The sequence below is a fragment of the Tenrec ecaudatus genome, chromosome 10 (assembly GCF_050624435.1).
Source record: "Tenrec ecaudatus isolate mTenEca1 chromosome 10, mTenEca1.hap1, whole genome shotgun sequence".
NCBI classification, from domain to species: domain Eukaryota; kingdom Metazoa; phylum Chordata; class Mammalia; order Afrosoricida; family Tenrecidae; genus Tenrec; species Tenrec ecaudatus.
Window position 1 is genome coordinate 37976145 of NC_134539.1, and position 25423 is coordinate 38001567.

The window sequence follows — 25423 nt, forward strand, 5'->3', positions numbered from 1 at the left end:
ATGTATGGATTGTGATAAGAGCCTTATGAGCCCCAATAAAAAGATTTTTAAAAAAAGAGAATGTCCAGTTGCCTACAAAAGGGCTTTGGGTCTCTACCCCGCACTCCCCCTCATTCATAATGATATGATTTTTGCCCTTTGATGCCTGATACCTGATCCTATTGATACCTCGTGATCACACAGGCTGATGTACTTCTTCCATGTGGGTTTTGTTACTTCTCAGCTAGATGGCCGCTTGTTTATCTTCAAGCCTTTGACTCCAGAATCTTTTGATAGCCGTGCACCATCAGCTTTCTTCACCATATTTGCTTATGCACCTGCTTTGTCTTTGGCGATCGTGTTGAGAAGGTGAGCATCATGAAATGCCAGTTTAATAGAACAAAGTGTTCTTGTTTGAGGAAGTACTTGAGTAGAGGCCCAATGTCCATCTGCTACCTTAATACTAAACCTATAAATATATGCACATGGATCTATTTCCCCATCATCATATATAATGTACGTATGTACATGCCTGTATTTAGACCTCTATAAATGCCCTCTGCATCCTAGTTGTTTCCTCTATTTCCTTTTATTTACTTCTTGTCCCACTATCATGTTCAGCCTTCATTTGGGTTTCAGTAATTCTTCTCGGTTACATTGCCTTTGATCAAACCCTAACAGGCCTCCTACACCGTCACCATTGATTTTGAATAATTTGTTGTTCCCTTGTCCCTGGGTTTTTTAACACCCACTTCCTTTCCCCAGCCTCCCCCTCTTCTGTGTTCACACCCCCCTCCCAACTGTTGGTCCAGTTGTTTAATCCTTTATTGTTTATCCCACCTATCTTATCTAGATAGACTTGCAGATATAATAATATGCACAAAAAACAAGACAGAGCAAAACAAAGCAACAAAACAAAACAATAACAAAAGCCCAACCAAAAAAGCCTGTACATAGTTAAAGGTCTGTTTGTTGATCCTTAGGAGTGTTTTCCAGTCGAGTCTGATGGGGTGCCACGCCCTGGCCCTAAAGTCAATTTTTGGTATTCCCCAGGGACTTTGTTGCCTTATTCCCCTTGCTGTCTGTTCTGTTGCACACCCTCAGTGTTTCACCTCAGTGTGGTGGGCTGTCCCCGTGGTTCCATGAGTCAGTGAGGGACGGCATGTCTTGTAGGGGGGTCGAACCTATGGTGCTCCCAAACTTTTTGAAACAACAATGTACAACATATACCTGAATAAATGAACAAGTGCTGATAAGGAGGATTGTTTGGTCAACTCTGAGAAAGAGAAATACTTGGCTGGAAGTATTGCTTCTGGATCTACATTTAGGTCTGAGAATACTCAGGGCAAGTCACCACCCTCCCTAGGGCTGACTCCATTCCTCCTAGAAGATGCAGAGGCAATATCACCTCCAACATTTTCTTCCACAGGCCATTCACGGGCATTTTTTGATGTAAATGTTACTAATATTATCAGTCACCACTCAAAAGTATCTATCAATTTGTAAGCTAATTAAATTCATTATCTTTCGCTGAGTCACATACATTCAGTGCTAAATGTGACAGTATTTTGCCTCGAAGTCTTAGCCTTGTCATTTGTAAAAGGAGAGTTCTGTACTTGAAATTTAGGAGTTCTTCTAATTCTAACTTACAGATGGTCCTGCCTTTAGGGACCTACTGTAGCTAAGTGGATTTCAGCTCTCAGTAGACTGTAGACATTTTCTATAGGGAGCCTGTGGCTATACTGTTTACAGAAGTCGCCTGCCACATCTTTGTCCCTCCGAGTGGCTAACAGGTGGGTTCCAACAACCAATCTTATGATAAGCAGATGAGCGCTTTAATCACGGTGCCACCAGAACTCCTTACATGTTAAACTGGCAGCTAGTAGTTTATGCTACTTGAGTCGCCCACTTGACCCACATCTTCTCTACTAACAAAAAACAAACCCACTGCCAACGAGCTGACTCTGGCTCACAGAGACCTTATAGGACAGAGTGGAACTGCCCCTGTGGGTTTCTGAGACTGTGAATCTCAACTTCTCCAAGAGTGGCTTTGAGCTGCTTACGTGTGGTTAGCAGCCCAAGTGAAGCCTTCTCTGTCATCAGGGCTCTCAGCTTCTTTACTAAGCACTTATTAAAGACCTCAGACAAGGTTACTAGGAAAACCAGATTTAGAGGTTGTGTTAGGTCGGTTGACTATAGAAATAAATCTAAGAACACTGATATGAATAAGAGAGAGGTTTATATCAAGAAGTAATTATGCATCAATAAAACACCTCAACCCAATCCAGATCAAGTCCTTAAGTCTTTAAATCCCTCTTCTGACTCACGCAACCAACCACAAGCAATGATGCAAAATGCAGGGAGTTCACAGGCCAGTGGGTGAAAAGTCTTGTGGACCAAATGGCAGTGGAAGCCTTACAGGGCTCTGGAAGATCTCCAGTAGGTCTCCAAGTGGCTAGCCAGCAGGAGGGTGAACACAGGAGTGGGAGGAGATTTCCAGGACCCTTCCTATGAGGTCATGCCCACAGGAGGTACCATCAGGCTGTGATCTGATTGACATGCTAGCCTCCAGCCCTACACTTCAAATACACGAAAGTATGTAACTACAGTAGACGTTTTGAAATTATCCTCATGGTTAGATGACTTACGAGTGCTTCGTAATACACCGCAAGCACTATTACATGTGCCAGTTGTATCCCACCTGTAAGATTGTCCTAAGTAGATACCTTTAAACCCTTCTAATGAAAGTATTCTTCCAAATAACTACCAAAGCAGGTGAATAATTGTGATAGGTTCCCAAGGATTTTGAACCTCGGGACAAAATGAGCTAATGAATAAAAAAAAAGTAAATAATTCAGCTAAGCATACAATTGAGAGGAGAATCAGAAATGTTCATGTGATACACTATTGAAAACAATCTAGTCTGCCCTCTTTTTTGAAAGGTTAAAATGGAAAAGAATGATTACTAATCACTTTTAAAGAAGCATGTAGTTTTAAATGTTTATTTTTTAAAAGCTTGATTGAGAGAATTTTTAAGTATTCTGCTTAACAATTTTTGTATTTAATTAGTCTATTAATTTATACTGCTTGATTAAAAACTTTAAGCCATAAAAATGAGTAGTCATTAAAAAGGAGCTTAACATTTCAGTCTCTTCCAGGCTTCCTGTACAACCAAGCTCTGGCACATCACTGACACCTTATGGTTAACTCTCAAATTGCAGGAGGAAGTATTTTCAATTCTGTGAAATGTGACCTCTTTTCTCTAAGAGTCCATGTACCAATACTAATAAGAGGAGCTGATAACTGGGGATAAGACTTCATTTTGTGCAACAAGCCTAACCTGTCCTTGCATTACATAGAAAGGGAGAGAATGAAAATGAATCTGTTTTACGTAGAAGGGTAATATAAATGAAAAATTCACACACACACACACACACACACACACACACACGGGAATTTTAATTTCTACCGCTCCTGGAAATAGTCTCACAGTGACTACATGAATCAAATTTTGGACAAGCCCTGTACTTGAACTTCCAATGTACTGTGGATGGCGTTGGCACACACCAAAAACTGAAAGACGAAGCACCTATGCTCAAGCTGCTCTTGCCCGCTCAACTACATACAATGGTGTAAGATGCATCATAAAAGTAACACAAAATTGCTTAAAACACACCCCCCCAACAGCACTGAAAAACAACAATAGATGAGCAGAAAAATTCTCTATGATCTCTAAGAACGGACTCAAAATGCCAAGCCATCAAATGGAAATACCATTGGGGAATGTCACTCAGATTCTAGAAAATCTAAAGGAACCTGTGTAAAACCAAGGAATTTTGGACAGGAAAAGAAACTATAAAGCCTTATAAAGACAGAACAAAAGAGAAAGATACTTTGCCACAAATTTCACTCAATTGTCTCCCATCATTCAGAATTACAAAATATTATGAAATATGGTGTCATTATATAAAACTATAGCTACTGCAAGCTAGACTGGCATGTTTATGATAGAGTTACACTTTCAGGCTTCAAGATATATTAATCCCATTTTGTGAAAAGTCACTTTGCAGCTCTAACGGCCTGAGACGCAGCTCCTACACAAGGGCACGTAGGGTGTACCTCTGATATGCTGGCGTGCTAGATTACTTGGGACTTCTTTGGGAGCAGAGTCAACCCACAAAGAGTAGGGTGCAATGGTGTGCCCAAGCAAACAGACCCAGAGACCCCATTACATGTATTCATAAATCTGACCTGAAATCCCTACAAGGGCTGACAAGGATAAGTTGTGGTACGAAAGTTCACTGCCAATGAATGTATTGAGCAGACAAAAAAGTACTAAATACAATAACCGTCAATTTTCTTTAATATGCTTAAATGAAAGTCACCTCAAAGAATATTTAATAAAGTTTGAAATGCTGTTGGCCCAGATTTCTGCTTCTAGGAAGGGGAATAGATGCTTGTTCCCCATTCCACTTGTGAAGCACAGATAAAAATCCTGAACACTCTGTAAAACACACGAGACTTTGAGATGTGGAGAGAAGGCAGCAGAGCAACTCGGGACTTCAGGACCTGAGGAACCGTACGTATCACACCGAGTTTCCTTGGGTTTCTTTCGGGCCTGTGTATTCTTGAGCTAGGGAAGCCTCTAAATTGGAAACGCTATGAGGTACAAACCAAGAAACAAACACACCTCAACCCAGTGACAAAGAAGGCATTCAGACTTGCTCATAATGGCCACTTGTATGTTCCAACTTACTGGGTCATAATTGACAATGGTTTGGCAGTTATGAAATTATGTAATTTGGCAGTTATGTAATGATGTGCTCATTCTCCATTATGTGTGAGATGATAAGCCGATCTGTTGTAAGAGGATTTGAGTGGGATGCAACGCATTTACTCATGTCACAGCCCTGATCCAATGTAAGAGTCCCCTAGTGTGGCTGAAATCACCTCTTATATTGTCAGAGATAAAATGAGAAAGAAGTAAGCAGAGAGTAAGGGACCACAGCACTGCCAAGAAAGAAGAACCCAGAGCAGAGTAAGTACTTTAGAATCGGGTCCCGGTGCTGAACAAGCTGCTAGAACTAGGGAAGATCGACACCACGACACCCAGCTTTCAAAGGACGTGAAGATGGAATGAAAAGCTCCCCCCAGTGCCGACAGAAGGCTTTCTCTTTAGACTGGCCCTCTGGATTCAGACTGCCAACCTCAATGAGATGGAATGACAGAGCAGCTGTGGCGAAGGTTTGCTCAAGAACAGCAATGATCGTGAGGATGGTGCAGGACCAGGCAGCGTTTCATTCTGCTGGCCAGAGGGTCACTGTAAGTTGGAACTAACTACATGGCACTTAACAATCATCACTTAGGCCGAGAAAATTAAATCTCAATGTCCTTGGTGCAGGATTTCTCAAAAGTAGACCTGATGACATCTTGGGCTAGCTAATGCTCTGTTGCTGCCTTGTGCTTTGTAGGACGTGTGCAGTGGCACCTCAGCCAGCTAGCTACTAGGTGCAAAGAGCATTGCCCACCCCCACCCCCTCCCACCCAGCTGTGGTAACTAAAAATTTCCAAACACTGACTAATGTTCCCTGGGGAGCAAAATGGTCCCTTGCAAGAACCACTGCCTCGGGACAGGAAACATTTCTTTCTTAAGCTGAATACGCAGGTACCAGATTTATCTTTAAAATAAAAAATTAAATTCAAACTGAATAAGAGAAAAAAGCAAGTCAACGTGGGCAAAGATGTACCCAACCCATGTAACTGAAAAAAAGGTTCTTTTCTAAAATACATAAGGAACGTCTACTGTCAAAAAGGAAAGCAACACACAACCACAGTAGAAAAAATAGGCAGGTATGAACAATACTTCATAAAAGAAGATATCCAAATACCTAATCTCATTAATCATCACTGAAATGTAAATTAAAACAACAAGATTCTAACACAAACATACACTAAAAGCAAAGCCAAACCGAGTGCCAGTGAGTTGGTGCTAGTTCCTAGTGACCTTCCAGGCAGACTAGCAGTGCTTCCTACGGTTGCCAAGGCTGCAGTCTTCCCAGAAGCAGGTCACCACCTGTGTCTCCCAGGACGCCACTGGTGGCTTCAAACAGCCAACCCTTCAGGTCATACTCAAGTGCTTTAGTCTCTGATCTGCCACATACACTAAGACGGGTAACAACTTTAATGGTCAAAGATAGCCCGTGTTGGTAGGATGTGAATCAATGGCCTTTCACGTACTGAGGGAATGGAAACTGGAGCTGCCACTTTGGCGAACTGTTTGGGATCAACTACGAGTGCTGAATATATCTAACAGAAGTTCCACGCAGGTTCAACAGGGCTTCAGAAGTTCATGTGCATATGGAGTTAAAAGATAATGGAAATGTTCCATGAACTTTTTGAAGCCCCTCACATAAATGCCCACCAGAAATGCATACATGTATTCACTAAGAGACACAAAATGCTTATAACAGCATTACCCATAATAGTAAAAATGGGAAGCAATCAGACTATCCATGGAGAGTAGTAAAGGTACACTGTAGCATAATTACAGAGCAGAATCACATTCATCATAAAAATGAATGAACTGCGGCATCATGCCAGTGAGAGGAGCCAGACAAGAATAATTGTGGCTCACTTGTAGCTTTACAAACAGGCAAACTGGGCAGGAGGGAGGGGAAATGAGGAGTGGATCCCAAGGGCTCAAGTAGAAGGCAAATGTTTTGAGAATGATGATGGCAACATATGTACAAATGTGCTTGACACAAGAATGGATGGATGGATGGACTGTGATAAGAGTTATACGAGCCCCCAATAAAATGATTAAATTGAAAAAAAGGCAAACAGTGGCAAGTTCTATTGAAAATCAGCATAGTAGCAATGAGGGTGGTGAATGGGGTAAGGACTGGGAAGGAGGGCAGGGGTTGGCACATGGCAGCCTGAGGGTCACATCTGGTCTGCTGCCTGGTTTCCTAGGATCCACAGGCTAAGAATGGCTTGTATGTTTGTTTTTAAATGGTTGAAAAGTATTTTTAAAATAATAATATTTCATAACACATGAAAATTGAAGGTGTCCATAAGTAGAAGTTTTTAAAAGGCAGCTAGCCTCCTTTGTTTAAATAAAGCGTAAGACTGCTTTTGAGCTACAACTTTACAGTTGAGCAGTTGTTATAGACTGTATGAACTAAACTATTTACTTTCTGGGCCCTTCTAGAAAATATTGTCCAACTCCTAGCTAGGTAGTGAAGGGGTGTGTTTATTCTGTGATAATTTTTTGAACGGTACACTTAAAATTCTTTGAAGCGTATACACATACAAGACATCTTTAAAATTGTGTTTCATACAATAAGAAGTTGTGATTTTTAAATCGCATTCCTAGACCATGGGTCTTACAATGAAAGGGCGGAACCCTGGCATCAAGGCAAGGAAAGCAATGTTTCAAATGCCGCACAGAGAGAACAGAGGGACATCGCAGACCTAGCTCCTCCAATTTTGGGGGTTTTTGTGGGGCTTTATTTCAGGTGCATGGAATGACTGAAGTTATTTCTGTGATCTTCAGTGACTGGTTTCATTATTTCAACCAAAATGAGAACAGTTTCTTTCATTTAGGATCGATGGGAAAGAATGCCTCTCTGTATAACTAACTTGTAACGATGGTGGCAAAGCTCTGCTCTAACACAAGGGTCCGTCCTCCGGCAAGGAGGGGTATCCCAAGCACCTGAGAGGCACTTCACACTCGGTCTCCTGGCTGCGGAAAACCACTCTTCCTACTACGAGCATAGCAGTGGATTCTGGAGCAATGCAGTGGGGTCATTGGTAATACACAAACAGTGAAGGTAGAGTAAAGTTCACGACATGAATTTTATAACTAATATGTTTGCTAAAACGGAAGCATGGAGGAAGCTTACTCTTCTCAAAGTTCACAATTCAAAATAACAGCAACTATTAAAAAAACAGCAACACCATACCTCTCCATTTTCAAATGTTATTTCTCGGACAAGAGGAACACATTTATCTTGAATCCAATTGAAAGTCAGGTCAAAATTTGTCATAGATCCCAAGTAAACCATATCTGGAGCAGAAAGCTGTTACAAAAACAGAAATTTTTTTTTAAATCAACAAATGTAATCTGTGTTAAAAAAAATACATCTTTGTATGGATTGCGATAAGAGTTGTACAAGCCCCCTATAAAATGATTTAAATTTTTAAAAATCCATAAATTCATCTATGGACCCAGAGAATCTCAGAAGGCAAAAGGCATACAAAACACGGAACTTTAGATTTCTGAGAAAAAGGGCTAGAGCAAGTGGAAAGTTGTTAAGTCTGTGTGTATCAGGTCCCTGAGTATCCAATCTAAGATATCTAAGCCTTTTGCTTTTTGTGGATTTAGGTCAATGAACTGTTTACTGGCACTTCCACCAAAGACAGGCAGACGGTGTGGAAAGAATTATTCAATTGAATGACCAAGCTATTCCTTAAGAGTTGGAAAATTTGGAGAATTCCAGTGGAAAAGCCTCAAAAAATGCATATAAACATAAAGCACATCTATTAATTTTACCTAAAGTGTTTCCATACTCAAAGTACGAAACAATAATAAAAAAATAATAATTACCACCCAGCACTTACTGTGCGCAAGCGTTCTTGCAAGCATTTTACAAGTTGGCTTCATTTAATCCCCCAGCATGACTATGAGGCAAAAGCAATTCCCGTCACCGCCCCGCCTGTTACTAAGGAAGTAACTGAAGCGCAGGCCTTGTCTACTTTCCTGAGTTAGGTTGCACATTCAGCTCAGGAAACTAGACAAGACCTTCGCGTCTCTACGCTTCAGTTACTTCCTTAGTAACAGGCGGGGTGGTGACAGGAATTGCTTTGCCTCTGCTAGATTACAGCCTAGAAAACTCCATGGGGCAGTTCTACTCTCTGCTGTCACATGGGGTCACTGAGTCAAAATGACTCTACAGCCCCAACAATAAGAGACGATGCTATATGTAAGCTGCTACTAATGAGATGCACTGGATGCAGAACAGGGACAGGGTTTTCTAAGCAAAAATAAATCCCATGGATACTCGTGTATAAGCCGAGTTTTCCAGCACATTTTTAATGCAGCTTTTGTGGTAAAATTAGGTGCCTCAGCTGATATTCAGGTCAGCTCATACTGGAGTATATTCGGTAAATGGGGAGAAAAAAATAAAAACAACTCAGATACTTTTAACTACATAAAAATTAAACATTCAATGTGTCTACAAACTATAAAATATTAAAATGAAAAGTATGAATTGAAATCTATACATTTATCTTTCCATGGGCATGAAAAAGGATAATGACACACACACATCTGTAGGTCAAGTTAGGATGACAAACTGTAATTCTGCCTCTTGGGTGTGGGCTTTGAAAAGTAAACACATTAACTTCTTATTCCAAGGATTTGCAAACAAGCTACCTGTTCCATACTATCTGGCATGTACTCACCAAGTAAATTCATATCTCAAAAGATTTGGGAGTTGGGCCAGTATACTACAGGTAGGAGTGAAGCATTTGTTTGTTTGTTTGTTTGTAAATTCAGGCTCCAGACTGAATGCAAAATAGAGAAATAGAAAAGGCTGGGGGCCAAAGGATCTCTAGGATCAACTCTGGCACAAACCTAACCATTTCTGTGTCCCTTTATTTTGAAAAGTTTGGACTAAAACAGATGATGCTGGGCAGCCTATCCCAAACGTTTTATGACCCTGTGGACATTAACATGTATAAAATATTTGTACATATATTTAATGTACACTTACTTAAATTACATGTTGAATTACATACTGGGAAATAGCAACTTACCAATGACGGTTTGTAAATTATATTGTCTCCACTGTATCTTTCTGGTTTTGAAACAGAGCTAGTAGGAAGAGAGAAAGTAGGAATTATTTTTATACACAATAGTGGCATATTTGATTAGGCATTTTGCAATGACAAATTCTAGAGACTTGAAATGCATGCTTGACCAGTCTTCATCTCTCCTGCTTACAAGACTATGCATACTAAAAAAAAACATACATATAATTTAAAAGCCTAATACCACACAAACTTTAAAAAAGTCATTTGATTGGGGGCTTCCACAGTTCTTATCACAATCCATAAACCCATGCAGTGTGTCAAGCACATTTGTACATGTGTTGCCATCATCCTTTTCAAAACATTTTCTTTCTACTTGAACCCTTGGTATCAGCTCATTTCACCCCCTCCCCCGACAAACCCTCACTAATTTATAAATGAGTACTTTTCTCATGTCTTACACTGACCGCTGACTCCCTTCAATTACTTTTCTGTTGTCCAACCCCCTGGAAGGGGGTTATATGCTGATCATTGTGATCGGCTCCCCCTTTCGCCCTTCACCTTCCCCTACCCTCTAGTATCGCTCCTCTCAGTGTTGGTCCTGAGGGCATTATCTGTCCTGGATTCCCTGTGTTTCGAGCTCTTTTCTACTATACAGACTTTTTAAAAGAAATTTTAGTTTGTGACTTTTGTAATTCAGTATTTTCTAAGTTTGGCTGGCTGTTTATACACCGAAAAACTGGTTTTGACCCTAGACTGTTTTCCAAGAAACTGGCAATCAAGGTCATTGAGCTGGTCAGATGGAAGGGAAATGAGTTAATAAAGGCGCGTGTGTGCATATGCACACACATGCACACGCACGCGCCTTTTTCTTTCATTGTTTACTGTGCACCTAGCACAGTATGTGACATATAATACGTGCTCAGTAAATATTTGGTGAGTGAATTATACAACAAATTCTGAGCCAAACAGGTAACTCTTTCTCCGAATTATTTTTGGGTCAATTGAACTCTTGATTTATTTCCACTTTCTGACTAGAGTAGTTTAGGAGATGGGGAAGGAAGTGTTAACCTAGACTGATGACAGAAAGAAAGATTATGCTCCATTAGTTAATTTAGTGATTGATTAACCCCAAATAACTACCTACTATGTACTTTCTTTGTTCCAGGTATAGTCTTGGCACTGATTATACACCAAAGCAAAACTTGACAGAGCGAACGGGGCTTATCTTTTGGTGGAGATAGAGCCAGAAACATGTGGATATATTTATTCAGGGTAGTAAAAAGTGCTTCATATTCTTCAGTCGAAGCTAGATAGGAGGATAAAGAAGGGCAAGTGGGAGGTGGTGGTACTACTTTACACAAGGTGAGAGAGCCGAGAGAACCACTTCCAGAGGGAGGGAAGAGTAGGGCAAAGGTTCAGCTGGGGAAGTGTGCTTGTGGGCTCTAGGGAACTGCCCAAATGGCCGGCCTGGCTGCAGAGCAAAGATGTGAACTGCAAGGGGGGATCTTCCCCTACTGTTTACACTCTACATCAATAATGTCCCCAGTGAAACACACAGGCGATCCACAGAAGCACTGCAGCAGGAATACAGGCTTAACGTCACAGCGCAGAGAGGGTGTGCTGTACTCAGGACAGCTATGACTACTGAGCCAGCAGTAACAGGTCAATGAAAAGGGAGAGACTATATGGCAGGGGGATAATCTCCAATGAGAAGAGACGGTCAGGTCAGGACAACAAGAATGATTCATTTTGAGAGAGGATATAAAAATAGGAACTAATCAAAGGCAGACAAGTGGGCAGAAGGAGTAAACCAGGCAGACTGGACGGGAAGCAAGCGTGGTGACAGAGGGAGAAGTCCGTACGTCCTCAGAGACCCTGAAGAGGATTCACAGAGAAGAGGACACTGATTCTTGCAATTAAAAAGTCACTGTGACTGATTAGACTGATGAACATGAAAGTCAGCCTCTAGGGGTTAGAGTAGTTTACGGATTAAACTTGAGCAAAGCAAGGTACCACACATAAACTAATCTCTGAAAAAAATTTGGAATGAGAAGATAGGAGATTATAGTTGAAGAGCTAGAGAGAAAAGGGAGGGGAAATGGATGTTTTAGATAAGAAAAGCGGTTCATGAAAAGGGTCAGAAGGGGCAACTGATGGAAAGTCCTAGAGGAGCTTGGGGGACAGTCACACAGATGCCGCCAAAGGGTTACCCTTGGAAAGACCTGTTCTTTGGAGGTGAGCAGGATGGAAGAAGTAGTGGGGGAGATAGAGATGGATGTGAAGAATAATCTCGTGCTATGGAATGAGAGAGAGGCGGGAAGCCCACAGCTTGGACTGCACCTGCCACGGGAGTTAGCAAATGCAGTGTACGGAAGCATGAAAGAGTTCACTGCTAACTTGTCCATGCTTTTCTTATGACCCACAGGCTGAATTATGACGTAAAAACTAGTAGATTCTGGCTTCTAGATCCCCTCTAGAGGGCTCCCGAGACGGTAACTCTTTATGGACGTGGCAGATAGTCTCAACTTCCCCCTGTGCAGTAGCTGATCAGTCTGAACCTCTAGCTTGAAGTTAGAAATCTGATGCTTAATGAGTGCTTCTTAGGATAGGATGTCGAAAAGAAAATAAACAGACTTTAAGATCCTCTATAAGAGACCATAGTAAGTTTTAGAGGAATAATATCATCTTTGAGAGTCATATTCAGCAAATAACCAACTAAAACATGAATTTAACAGTGGCGGCCAAACAGTCTACTAACATATTCTCGGCTGAAACACTTACCCGAACGCAGCAAAGAAGGCACAATCATCGTGCAAAATACTTGCTACTCTTTCAAAAACTTTATAGTTGCTCGAATCCTTTTGCTCAAAATATCCAATGATATTTATTTTGTTGCGCTGTAACATAAAGCATGTAATTTTTTTGCAAACATGCATAGTCCTATGAACATGCTTTTTCATTTACCCCCTTTTGGGTACCTAAGCAGCTTCAGCTACTGTTAACCCCCACATGAAATCAGACGATCAATGCTCATTTGGCTTTTTAACACCTATTCTAAAAACAGTAAAGAATCCATCTAGCTACAGACAATCTTAACTACAGATAGAATTATTCATATTTCCTCCAAACATTTTACTTTACAACATTAAGAAACGAGATGATTAATTAGTGAATCTTTTTCTAAATAAGGTGACTTGTGATACGAATCATAAAGACCTTTGTCTCTGACCTAGGAGCTTGTGTCTTCTGACGGCATCCATGAAGCAGTAACCTGCTGATCAAGGAGCTTGTAAGTAGGGTACAATCAAATTAGTGACAATCTGAATCAATGAGTTCTGTGTTAGTTATTTTTTTTACACCACTACTTAGTTTACAAATAAAAAGGCTTGTTAAGCTTACGAATAAGAAAGGCTATTTTAGAGGACTGAGACCCAGGTAACACAGGGAGCTTGCCGCAGGTGGTTTGGGAGGAAGCCCGTAGAGAGAGACATTAAGGACGTGATTGCAACCGATAGCCTTAGGGCCTTCACTAAGGAAAAGGAGGAAACTGGGCCTCTATGCTTGACCTGAACTTCAACTTCTTTATAATTTAGGCTTCCTTTTGTCTTCGGTCCAAATTACTTACATACTGTTAATGTACGATCTACATTTTATTCAGAAAGTGAGTAAAAATGATCATTTCCTTGGGAACTAATGCAAGAAAAATTCAATTTACTGAATAAGCATATAAAATTTAATGCAATGCAGTGTAAGAGACGGTCCAAATTCTAGGTTTGCCTAAGCATCTGCCGACTTTAGTGAAACAGGCAATGTTCACTGGATGGAAGGAACGGAAGTGAGGCGCTCACATCAATAGCAGCGATCTCGTCCAGGCTGTGGAGTTCTTGGACCGGGTCGCTCTTCTGCTGCCTGATGTAGTCCGCAAGCGCTTTCACTGACCGCTGCCCGCGGTACTCGCGCTTCATCATCATCCCGTTACGAAACAATTTGAGGGTCGGGTATTTGCTTATCCTGTATCTCTGGGCAATGTCAGCTGGAAGGATTAAAAACAAACATACAAACACAGTTTAGCTCATTATCTAATACTCAGAAATCTTACAATTAATCAGTAAATGCTTTGTGGTCAGTATATCTTTTCCAGTGATAGAGAAAAAATTAATTATGACTTGTGTTTAGAAAGGGTCAGAAGCCTGGCTCTGGACACAGAAGGTTTGGTTTTCAATCTCAAATGCACTACTTCCTGACTGTGTGAACTGTGGTAAAGTCCTTAAATGTTGCCCTGTGTCTTACCTGTTATAGATGGGTAATAATTTCTACCATACCAGGTTGTTTAAAGGATTAAATGAGATCAAGCAAATGCTTGGTTTGGAAAGTCTTAGATACATCTTTGCAACTTTTAATACAGATACATTCCAGGCAGGAATTAGTGTATCTAAAAATCCAATTCTTAAAATCACTAACGTCACTTGACAAGTACTAAGTAGGAGGATATCCTGGAGCCTTTAATAAAGGAAAATGAAATGAAGTGAAAATCACTCTCAAATACTGAAAACTAACATTAGATTCTTTACTAGTCAAAGAATTGGTAAGCCCAACTAAGTACATTTTGTTTAAGATGATACATAAAAAAACAAATTCAGCAGTATAGAGCAAAAAACCCCAAAAACTCCTGCATTATGACTTAGGGATATATTTTCTTACAGCAAAGATCTTTAAAATGCACCATTCTTCTTTAAAATTAGTGTTTATAGTCCCAAAATAGTAATGCAAATCAAAATATATGTTCATCTAATTTCTTAATAATCACTGACATACAGACTTGATTGGAATGGGGAAGAGCCTTGCATTTTTCTGGTGTTATTTTTAAGAGGCAAAAATAAGGCTCCCGGGCTCTGGAAAAACTAAAAGAATGTGAGTCTGATGTATGCACCTGACAAAAGGTGCACAGAATTCTTCAATGAAGAGGACCTCAGTCATGCCTTAAAACAAGGACTAAAATAGCTTTCCGTGGGCTATCTCGCCACAGTTCCAACAGAGTAGACCTTTAAAACACTAAACTAGGAGTAGTTTCAAAAAGTTCAAATCCCAGTTGTTTTTGTTATGTGTGTACTGAGCACATAATAACTAAAACATCAGATGACGAAATTAAAATGCAGGCACCTATCAGATTCAGCAGTGCATAGGCTCGCTGTGGGTCAGACTGGATTCAACAGCACCTACCAGCAGCAGCATCCATGAAACTAGTCGTCCAAGGCAGAGCAATTTCAAGTAAGTTTAACATGGGGAAGTTTTTATTAAGATAATATTTTAATTGACCATCCTAAATGACGACAAATTCTAGATGAAAACACACATACAGAAACCATACATTACATTTGGTCAGCTTATGGTTATTTTGTTAAAGACTGACACTGCTATTTTGAAATTACACACACACACACGGTAGAAGCAACAGGTAATTATGTCAATGTCCTTAAGAAGAAATATTTTCATTATCACACAAAAAATGCAAAGGCAAAATGAAGGATTTTAAGTGAAAAGCACTTTTCAGAAAGTTTTACCATGAATTCACGATTATGTTCTCCTTTTACAAAACAATGATTTTAATCTGTCTACTGATAGGTCCACTGCTAAGTTCTATCAAATACTTAAGACAGAAATAATACCACTTCCACTCAACCTTTTCCCAGAAAACCGAAGAGACGCGAACACTTCCCAAGTCATTCCACGAGGCCAGCATTATTCTAATACCAAAACAAGAAATGGCAGTTTGGGGGTTTTTTTGTGGGAAAAGACATTTTAAGAAAATTACAGATCTACATACCTCATGAACAAAACTGGAGTACTTACACTACTGGGCTGTGGAAATTCTCTGTTTGCATAACAGTGTGTTAACTCTTACTGAACAGGCAATGGCCATTCGATCCAGCAAAACAACTTATATGAAGAGCAGTGATATCCAAATAAATGAATACCAAGTAAATTGACAGTGAAATACTATAAGTTTTCTGCTGATATAAAACATGAAATGAAAGGTGGCTGGTATCATCAATTATACTCAGCACTGGACTGGAGTTTGGTCAGTGTGAAACAGGTCTAATACTTACATTACCTACTGTCAGTGAGTCAAAAGTATGACTCACTCAGGTAACAAAAGAAGAAAAACAAATTTTGTGTGTGTGTGTGTGTACACTAGAAAGGAGGAAATAAAAATATCACTATTTACATTCATGACTACAGAAAACCCACTTCCAGGTAGGACACACTAGGTAGCAGAAATCCATTGCTCCTGGAGCCAAAACCAGGAAACACCAATAAAAAGCATAACACATTGTGAGAGATGTCAGAGGTTATCAAAGTAATGCAGATTAAATGAGCTGAAGTTCCAGAAATGGAAGAAAACTGCCTAGGGGGGAAGTGATTACTGACCATTTTCTTTCCTATAGATTTAATATCTTCTGGAAATTAGACTTCCGGTTTTTACACATTTAGATCAGCAGAGGGAGCTTTTTATAATCTGTGTCCCCTCCCCTCCCCTTCCCCCCCCCCCCCCCAGGCTATGGACTGAAGTCTGAAGGACCACCAAACAGGAAGCATGAATTTACGAAGTGGCTGCTAAGGATTTACTGAGAGGTTAAGGAAGCACAGGAAGCACAGGAAACTTGGGGTGCTGAGCTAGAAAAATGGGAAAAAAATCCTATGGCCTTTCAGTGCCCAGGCCATAATGTCTACTTGTGGAGATACTCTCCATGTGGATCAGCATCAAACACACAATAAGACATTTGCCAAAATTTGACAATGTAATGGCTAGTGAGTACGTGAATATTAAATGTCATGAAGCTGTAAGACAAACTGGGAAAAAGATATCTGTGACATATACTGGAAGCAAATGATTAATATGCAAACTATATAGAGTGATTAATCAATAAAAAGGACAAGCATAAAAAATAAGAGGGTTAAGACAGGCGTCCACCTATGAAAGGTACCCAGGCGGCCAGTGTAAAGCATATTCTGTGGTGACCCTGAGGTTACAGATGACACCAGCACCTTGGGTGCACAGCACAGCAGTGCTCTGAGGCCATCTGTACCAGCAGGAGCCCGCGTCAGGACAAGCAAGGGCGTAACCCAACACCTACCCCCCGCAACTCACACCAACACAGAAAGAGCAGCAAGAGAAGTCCACTCACCATAAAGAAAGAATTAAAATTACAACAGAAATAAATGAAACAAAATAGAAAAACTAGGAAAAAATCAGTAAGATCAGAAGTTGGTTCTTTGAAGGAATCAAAAATATAACATATATATTATGTCACTAGACAAAAGGAAAAAGAAAAGGCGTGAGAAGACACAAATAACCAAATTAAGAAATAAGTCGGGTGATATTACAAAAGAGGCCAAATGAGGGGGGAAAAGAGCATATTAGAATATTTTGAAAAGTTATACGCCAACAAATTTGAAAATCTAGATAAAATGGACAAATTTAAAGAATACTGCTTACCTACCTGAGGTTGAAAATTTGAGCAAGCCCATACCAACACAAGAACCTGAACAGGTTGTTTAAAAAACTCCCAAGAAAAATAAGTCCTGGCCCACATGACTTTAGTAGAGAATTCTACCAAACATTCAGAGAAGAATGTCATTTTTACTCAAAACTATTTCAGAACACAGAAAAGGACTCCTGGCTTCATTCTATTAAGCCAATATAAGCCTGTCATTAAAGCCAATAGTCATTAAAATTCTCAATCAAATTTTAGCCATTAAAATTCAACAGCATATTAAAAAAACAGTATGTCATGACCACCTGGGACTGACACCAGGTACGCAATGGTGGTTTAACATTAGAAAACCAATCAATATAATTCACTGCATAAATAATACAGAAGAACTGCATGGTCATCTCATTAGCTGCCAAAAACACATTCAATGAAATCTCCCAACAAAAGAGCCAATACATTTCTTCAACATAACTAAAGGCACATACACACGCCAACAAGGCGGCCTGGGAGTGCAGGGTCCGTAGTATCACAGCCCTCGGGGCATTCAGCTCTGGGTATGGTATCTCTAAAAAGCAGCTCACTGACATCTAAAGAGTAGCACTTGTCCTCTTCATTCTCCAATAAAAAATGGCAGTAGGTATATTGTACAATGACGTGGCCTTTAATTATTATGGAGAAAACCCTTAAAAATCTACATTAATCAATAACCTGACATAAAGGTGACTTTTTATGAGCTTTAGTCATAAAAAGATCATTACAATGTGACATGTGACAACATAAAAAAGAAAATTATCAAGGGTTTAATAAAGGTATTTGGTTTTGTTCTAACTGGATGCATCAACTCTGGGCTTTAAACACTTTCATTCAGGTTTGACTCCACTCCACAGAACAGGATCAGAATCCCATTTCTACTCTACTGTAGATTTGGATCCGGTGTATCTGGGATCCTATTAAAATGAACATTCTCATTCAGTCTATCTGGGATCTTGATAAAATGCAGGTTCTGATTCAGTATATCTGGGATGGAAATAAAAGCTTCCAACAGGAAGGTCACACTGGAATGAATTATTCAGAAGTCCTGAATTAAAGGTTAACACAGTTGTCCGAGAAGTTACAACTAAAGTATTCCAACAAAATGTATGTAAATCGTTGAATGGGAAATTACTTTGTTCTGTAAACATTTACCCAAACTATAACAAACGTTTTAAAAGTTCCACAAAGGGGGAATAAAAGAAATTGCAAATTTCAGAAGTTAACAACTTGCTGCCTGAAAGTTAGTATGTCTTCCTCCTTCAATGGTCACTTTTCCTTGAGATGATTCTGCCTGACTGCAGGCCTCACCGAAGCCAGCCAGGTTCCAAAGGAGGGAACTGCCTCATGCCCTTGCCTCAGCATCCTCCCAGCCTGCTACCATCATCCAGGCTGGACAGTATCAGAGTCAGCTGAAATTGACTGAAAGGTCTGAAGTGTTCTTGCTCCAGGACAATGGTCACAGTAGACTAAGCTCTTTGTTGTATTCCCAAATCACAACGCTACTGTGTGGGGAAACCCCCAAAGCAACACTAAACCCACATAGAACCAAAGAAAACCCTAAACAAAAAATTACAAACAGCTCCTAGAAGGTATTTCTGGAATCAGGCTGAAGCTGTTCATCCAAAATCCATTCTCCATGCATGTATTCTTCACTTTATAGTTTCATGTTCTTTTTCTTTTTAATCATCTTATTAGGGCTCATACAAGTCTTATCACAATCCATACATACATCAATTGTATAAAGCACATTTGAACATTCGTTACCCTTATCATTCTCAAAACATCTGCTCTCCATGTAAGCCCCTGGAATCAACTCATCATTTTCCCCCTCCCTCCCTGCTCCCCCCTCCCTCATGAACACTTGATAATTTATAAATTATTATTTTGTCATATCGTGTTCTTTTTCTTAACGCAGTGCTTATGAACAGCTCTTTAAAAGGTTTCCCAATGCCCAATAAGGATGTTCAGGTTGCATCGGAGGGCAGACAGGTAAGAGGATTGTTGGTATTTGGGGCATGTATTAGCTAAACTGAGTACAACTGCAAAGTACTTTCCTAAAAATACTAGTAGAAATCTGAAAGTTCAGCTAGTAGAAGTCTGAGAGTAGGTCTGAAAGTTCAGCAGTGACCAAGCAATCTATTTATGACTGCATCTTATTGGGTGTCATACAGCTTAAGGCCACCGGAGGTCAGCAGAGAGCCCGGTCTTATTAGGGGCAGATTGATAGTGCCTTCTAAGGAAGCAAGAACACCAGGCAAAGTGACACATTCTACCGCCTTGCGTCCCAAAGTAAGAGGATGTAAAGAAAATCAGACAGGATAAGTGATCAACGTCTACAGTGAATTAAGGCACATTTTTATTGCATTTCTGTTGAAATTAAAAACAAAATAAACCTCATAAGAAACAAAGCCCACATGGAAGAAGCACACTAGTCTGTGTGATCATGAGGTGTCGAAGGGATCAAGTATCAGGCATCTAAGACCCAGAGAAAAACCATAACCAAGGTGAATTACCCACCCTCCATGGAAGGGGGGGGCACTGAAGGGAGACCCAATGCTCATCTGTAGACAATTGGATATCCCCTCACAGAAGGGTCTCAGGGAAGAGATGAAATGAGCCAGTCAGGGTGCAGTATAGAACCAATGAAAAACAAACCTTTCCTCTAGTTCTTTAATGCTTCCTCCCCCCCCACGCACACACAGTATCATGACCTCAATTCTACCTTACACATCTGATTAGACCAGAGCATGCACACTGCTACAGATAAGAGCCTGCAACACAGGGAATCCAGGACAGATATATCCCTCAGGGCCAACAAGAAGAGTAGAGATACCAGGAGGATTAGAGGAGGGTGGGGGGAGAAAGGGGAAATCGATCACAAGGATCAACCTAGAGCCCTGCCCCCAGGGGGATGAATAACAGAAAAGTGGGTGAGGGGGACGGAGGATGATGTAAGATATGGAAAATATAATCTATAAATTACAAAGGGTTTGTGAGGGAGGGCAAGCGGGGGAGGGAAGGGGAAGAAGTGGGGAGCCGATATCAGGGCTCAAGTGGGAAGAGAAGGCTTTGAAAAGGATGACAGCGGCATATGTGCAAATGTGCTTGACACATTAGAATGTATGGATTGTGATGAGAGATGCAAGAGCCCCCAATAAAAGTATACAAAAAATTAATTAAAAAATAAATAAATAACATTCCTATAAACAAACAAACAACTAGGACTGTTTATAACTGAATCATCACTATTTTACTCTGGTTCAGAGCTCGCTGACTCTGAGTAACAGTTGCCGCAATGAGGAGGGGCATGTTTCAGCTGAGATAAGCGGTAGTCCAAAAGGAAAGTGCCGGCATCAGCACCTGAGAAGTAGGGTATCCGCAGCTTCAAGGAAAGCACTAGAGGAAAGTTGTATGTTTCATCGGTCCTATACTGCACCCTGACCGGCTCGTCTCTTCCTTGTGGCCCTTCTAACAGGGGATGTCCAACTGACTACTGATTGGCTTTGGGTCTCCACTCTGCCCTCCCCCTCACTCACATAAATATGACTTTTGTTTTGCTCTGGGTCTCTGATGCCTGTTAACTGATCCTACTGACAACTCATGATAACACAGGCTGGTGTGCATCTTCCATCTGGGCTTTGTTGCTACTCAGCTAGGTGGCTGTTGGTTTAGCTTCAAGCCTTTAAGACCCCAAATGCTATATCTTTTGATAGCCAGGCACCATCAGCTTTCTTCACATTTGCTTATGCACCCATTTGTCTTCAGTGATCTTGTCAGGGAAGGTGAGCATCACAGAATGCCAGATTATTAGAACAAAGTGTTCTTGCATTGAGGGAGTACTTGAGTGGGGGCCCAATGTCCATGCGCTCAGTAATACTTTATAAATAAACATATGTACATAGATCTAGTCCCCTATAATTATATATAAATGTATTTACATATATACACGCCTATATTAAACCTCTAAATGTCCTTTGTCTCCCAGTTCTTTCTTTTATTTCCTTTTACTTTCCTCCTGTCCCACTATCATGTTTGGCTTTTGTTCAGGTTTCAGTAATTCCTCTTGGCTTCATTGCCCGTGAACAAGCCCCACCACAAGCATCCTATGCCCTCCTCACTCTCCATTTGTTCTTCCTTTGTCTCTGGGTTTGTTGGCACCCTCCTCCTTTCCCCATCCCCCCTCTCCCGTGTTCTCTCCACTGGATTGCTCATCCTACCTATCTTGTTCTGATAGACATGTAGAGAAAATAGTACACGCAAAAACAAAGCAAATCGAAACCTAATAAAGAAAACAAAAAAACCCAAAACAACTAAAATAAAATGCCCAACAGTAAAAAAAGAAAATCCTTGAACAGTTTCAGGTCTGTCCATTGACCTTTATGAGTGTTTTCCAGTTGAATCCACTGGGGTGCCACACCCTGGCCCCAAAGCCCACCTTTTGGCATTCCTCAGGGACTTCATTGCTTTGCACCCCCTGCTGTTCTGCTGCACGCCCTTAGTTTATTGCCCAGTGCGTTGGGGTTGGATTGGGCACATCTCCTGCACCATGTCCCTAGCACTGTCCACCATAACACTATAGGTCAGCGAGAGACATCATGTCTCATGGTGGGGCCAGCCCTGTGGTCCTCTCTGAGCCGGAATATTGTCCTCAGAGCTTGGTGGGCCAGGATGTGCTCCACTCTCTCTCCTTCCCTCTTTGTTTGCTCCTGATCAGAAGCACAACTTTCCTCTAGTCCTTTAAGGTTTCCTCCCCGCCCCACTATTATCACGACCCCAGTTCTACCTGACAAATATGGCTAGATCAGAACATGTACACTGGTACAGATAAGAGCTCACAACACAGGGAATCCAGGACAGATAAATAATGGTACTAGCGATACTAGGAGAGTCAGGGAGAGGGGAGGGTATTGCAATGATTGACATATGGCCCCTCCCAGGGGGATCGACAACAGAAAAGTGGGTGGAGGGAGACAATGGTTGGTGTAAGACATGAAAAAATATGTATAAATTATCAAGGATTCATGCAGGAGGAAAATGAGGAACTGATACCAAGGGCTCAGGCAGAAAGCAAATGTTTTGAAAATGATGATGGCAACATATGTACAGATGTTCTTGACACAATGGATATATGTATGGATTATAAGAGCTGCACAAGCCCCCAATAAAATGATTTAAAAAAAGAAAACACTAGAAACAGGAAGGTTAACCCTCTTTAATCATAGCTGTGGGGGAGAGAAATTTCTTAATACAGTTCTTCTACCCAAACTTCTGCACAGAAGGGTAAAGGGACAAATTCTTTGCTCTTACAGAGCTTACATGTTATCATCATTATTAATATTATTACTATTGTTGCTGCTTCTGCTCAATTGTCTCCACAGGCCAAAATCATAAATGAAATTCTTAATGCTCAACATACATGATAAATACATGTACCAAAAATATGTACAGTAGGTATACTTTTATCATTTTCTATAATAGTCTACAATAAATACATCTTCACCAAAGATGCTGAGTTTCCTTTGATGGACCCTCAGATGGGAGATGCTAAGGAGGTGATTGTCAGATCTTTGGCAAAACTGATACTCAAAATACCCCACTCCTCTTGCATGACTGAGGACCCCTGTTGTTCTACAGCTACAAGACTATCAATGGCCTGGGGGGCGGGGGAAGCTATTATTCAAGGTCCTGTCTCTAGATTCCCTTTCTATCATTCTGACTTCCTTCCCCTTTTTCTCCTCCTGTTAGGGAATGTAGGGAGAGGGAGCGTGCATAATCTGTACCATTCAAAACTCCCTACTGCCATCAAGTCCATTTTGAATCATAGCAGCCTTACAAGACAGACGAGAACTCTGCCTGTGGGTTTCTAGACTGTAACTGTGAAGGGAGTAGAAAGCCTCATCTTCCTCCCACAGAGCAGCTGGTGATTCTGCACCACTGGGGCCCACAACACAAACTTTACAGTAGGGCATCGAAAAATATAACTGGTCTGGGTGAAGCGGTGAATCAGAAGGAAAGCAGGCAGGCTAGTGTCCTGGAGAAATGACTAGCACATATCCAGACAGAAGGTTAAGAAGAATGAGCTTATGTGGGCAGGGTGCTTTCTCCATCCTGAGATCACGCTGGTCTTGTTAGGAACACAGACGACACTTAGCTGGCAAAAATACATTCTTTAGGAAATTAAGACAGACAACGTGAATACGAATATAGAAGAATCAGGAGAAAAAAGTGAAATGCTATGAGGAGATAACTACAAAAAAAAATCCCGGCAGATGAGTAGATATGGACACTCTGGAAAATAGTAAGTTGCCATTATTAAACCTTTGCTACCCACCGGATAAGGAGTCCTGTGGTGCAGTGGCTGAGTCCTAGGGTAAAGGTTGGTAATTAAAAGCCACCAGCTAAAGCAAGAGAAAAACGTGGCAGCTGGCTTCCATAAGGATTGGCAGTCTTGGAAACTACACCTTCACAGGGGTTTATTATGGCTCAACCACACCCTGCTGAGAATTTGCATTTCTACGCCAGTTATACTGAATCAGAATCCACATTTTAACAAGATCCTGTTTAAATGTTATACTAGGATCTGTACTTTAAGAAGAATTTGTTACACAGTGGAATGTACATGAGAATCACCTGGGGATTTTGTCACACTATGCAGAAACTGGATTACTGGCAATTACCTGGGGTGAAAGGACGGCATGAGTATGGTTTGAAGAAAGACAGCAGAGACGGCTGCACCATCAGTGCCGCGTCCTTGCACGTGTGGAAACGGACACAATGAGCATAGGCTCTGCAATGCAGCTCTTTCCTTACAGAAAACCAACAAAACTCTCCACACCAAACCCTACCAAACAACAATCTGCCCCACAGGTATGTCTTTCCAGGTTAGAGTCAAAGGATCCTTTCAGACAGGTCAACACTGACTTGCACATAGAGGTTATCAAAAGTGCGGACGAGCTGTCTGCTGACAATTTGTGGGCGGGGGGCGGGGAGAAGGAGTTTGAACAAATAAAATCAAAGGTTTCATAATGTCATTTTTTAAAAGTACAAAATTACACAGAAGGGAAGAAATATTCAGAGATAATATACAATGGCTTAGATTTAACTTTCATGACTAGCAACTAGCTTTGCAGTTCTTTCGGTGGGACCAGAAGGCATTTCCACTATGGCTATTTAAAGGGAGCAAGGGGGACTGATCGCAATGAGGACACATAACCACACAGCCCTCTCCAGGGGGACGAACATCGGAAAACATGGGGGAAGGGGGACAGCCGTCGGTGTGAGAGATGAAAAGAACAACAACTTATAATGTGTCAAGGGGCTGTGGGGAGGGGAGGGAAAAACGAGGACCGGACACCAGTGCTCAATAGAAAGTAAGTGTCTAGAAGAGAAAGAAGGCGGCATATGGACAAATTCACCTGATGCAGTCAATGTACGGACGGCAGCATATGGACAAATTCACCTGATGCAGTCAATGTACGGACGGTAACAAGAGTTCCAAGAGTCCCCAATAAAATGAATTTTTAATTAAAATATATATATGTGGCTATTTGCTCCTGAAAACAAGCAAATAAAAAGATTGGCAATGGCTAATCTCAAAGTAAATTAACCTGCTTAAATTACAGAATAAAAGATGTTTACAGTTCAATTTTCTTCCCAACGACTTTAGGCTTGAGAGTATTAATTCACATTTGAGGGTCCAAATTCATTGAAAATAAGGCCTGCTGTCTAATCTACAATGCCTAGTCAATACAGGCAGAATAGAAAGATTCAGTGAGAACCCACACCTAAGACATGTTCTCTGGATGAAAGGTGGGAGGAAAAACCCCAAAAGCAGTGTAGAAATGCCTGTACTGACCATCTTATTGCTCATTTGTGAACTTTGTCCTTAATGAGCTTTGACCCTCAGCAGACACAAGTGCAAGAATACACCTTGTACACCACTGAGATGCTCTGCCCTTAGTGATTTCTGCCTAGAACAAAGCCGTATGGGGTAAATCCCAAAATACTTCCTGAATTTGAAAGAAGAAAAGTAAATAGGTCTGTACAGGCATTTGGGTCAGGCAATCTGGATTCTAGCTCTGGCTTGACTAGAAATTAAG

The 25423-nt window shown here is 40.9% G+C and overlaps 1 protein-coding gene across 1 annotated transcript in view; it reads right to left on the reverse strand.

Moving 5' to 3' along the window:
• ERP44 (endoplasmic reticulum protein 44) overlaps positions 1–25423 on the reverse strand; it is an 82924-nt gene that overhangs the window by 22059 nt on the left and 35442 nt on the right. Inside the window, exons 5-8 of the mRNA XM_075560232.1 lie at positions 13644–13828; positions 12577–12692; positions 9799–9856; positions 7944–8060 (exon numbers count right to left, since the gene is read on the reverse strand). Of these exons, the coding sequence (XP_075416347.1) occupies positions 7944–8060; positions 9799–9856; positions 12577–12692; positions 13644–13828 (476 nt within the window). The remainder of the gene's footprint in view (positions 1–7943; positions 8061–9798; positions 9857–12576; positions 12693–13643; positions 13829–25423) is intronic.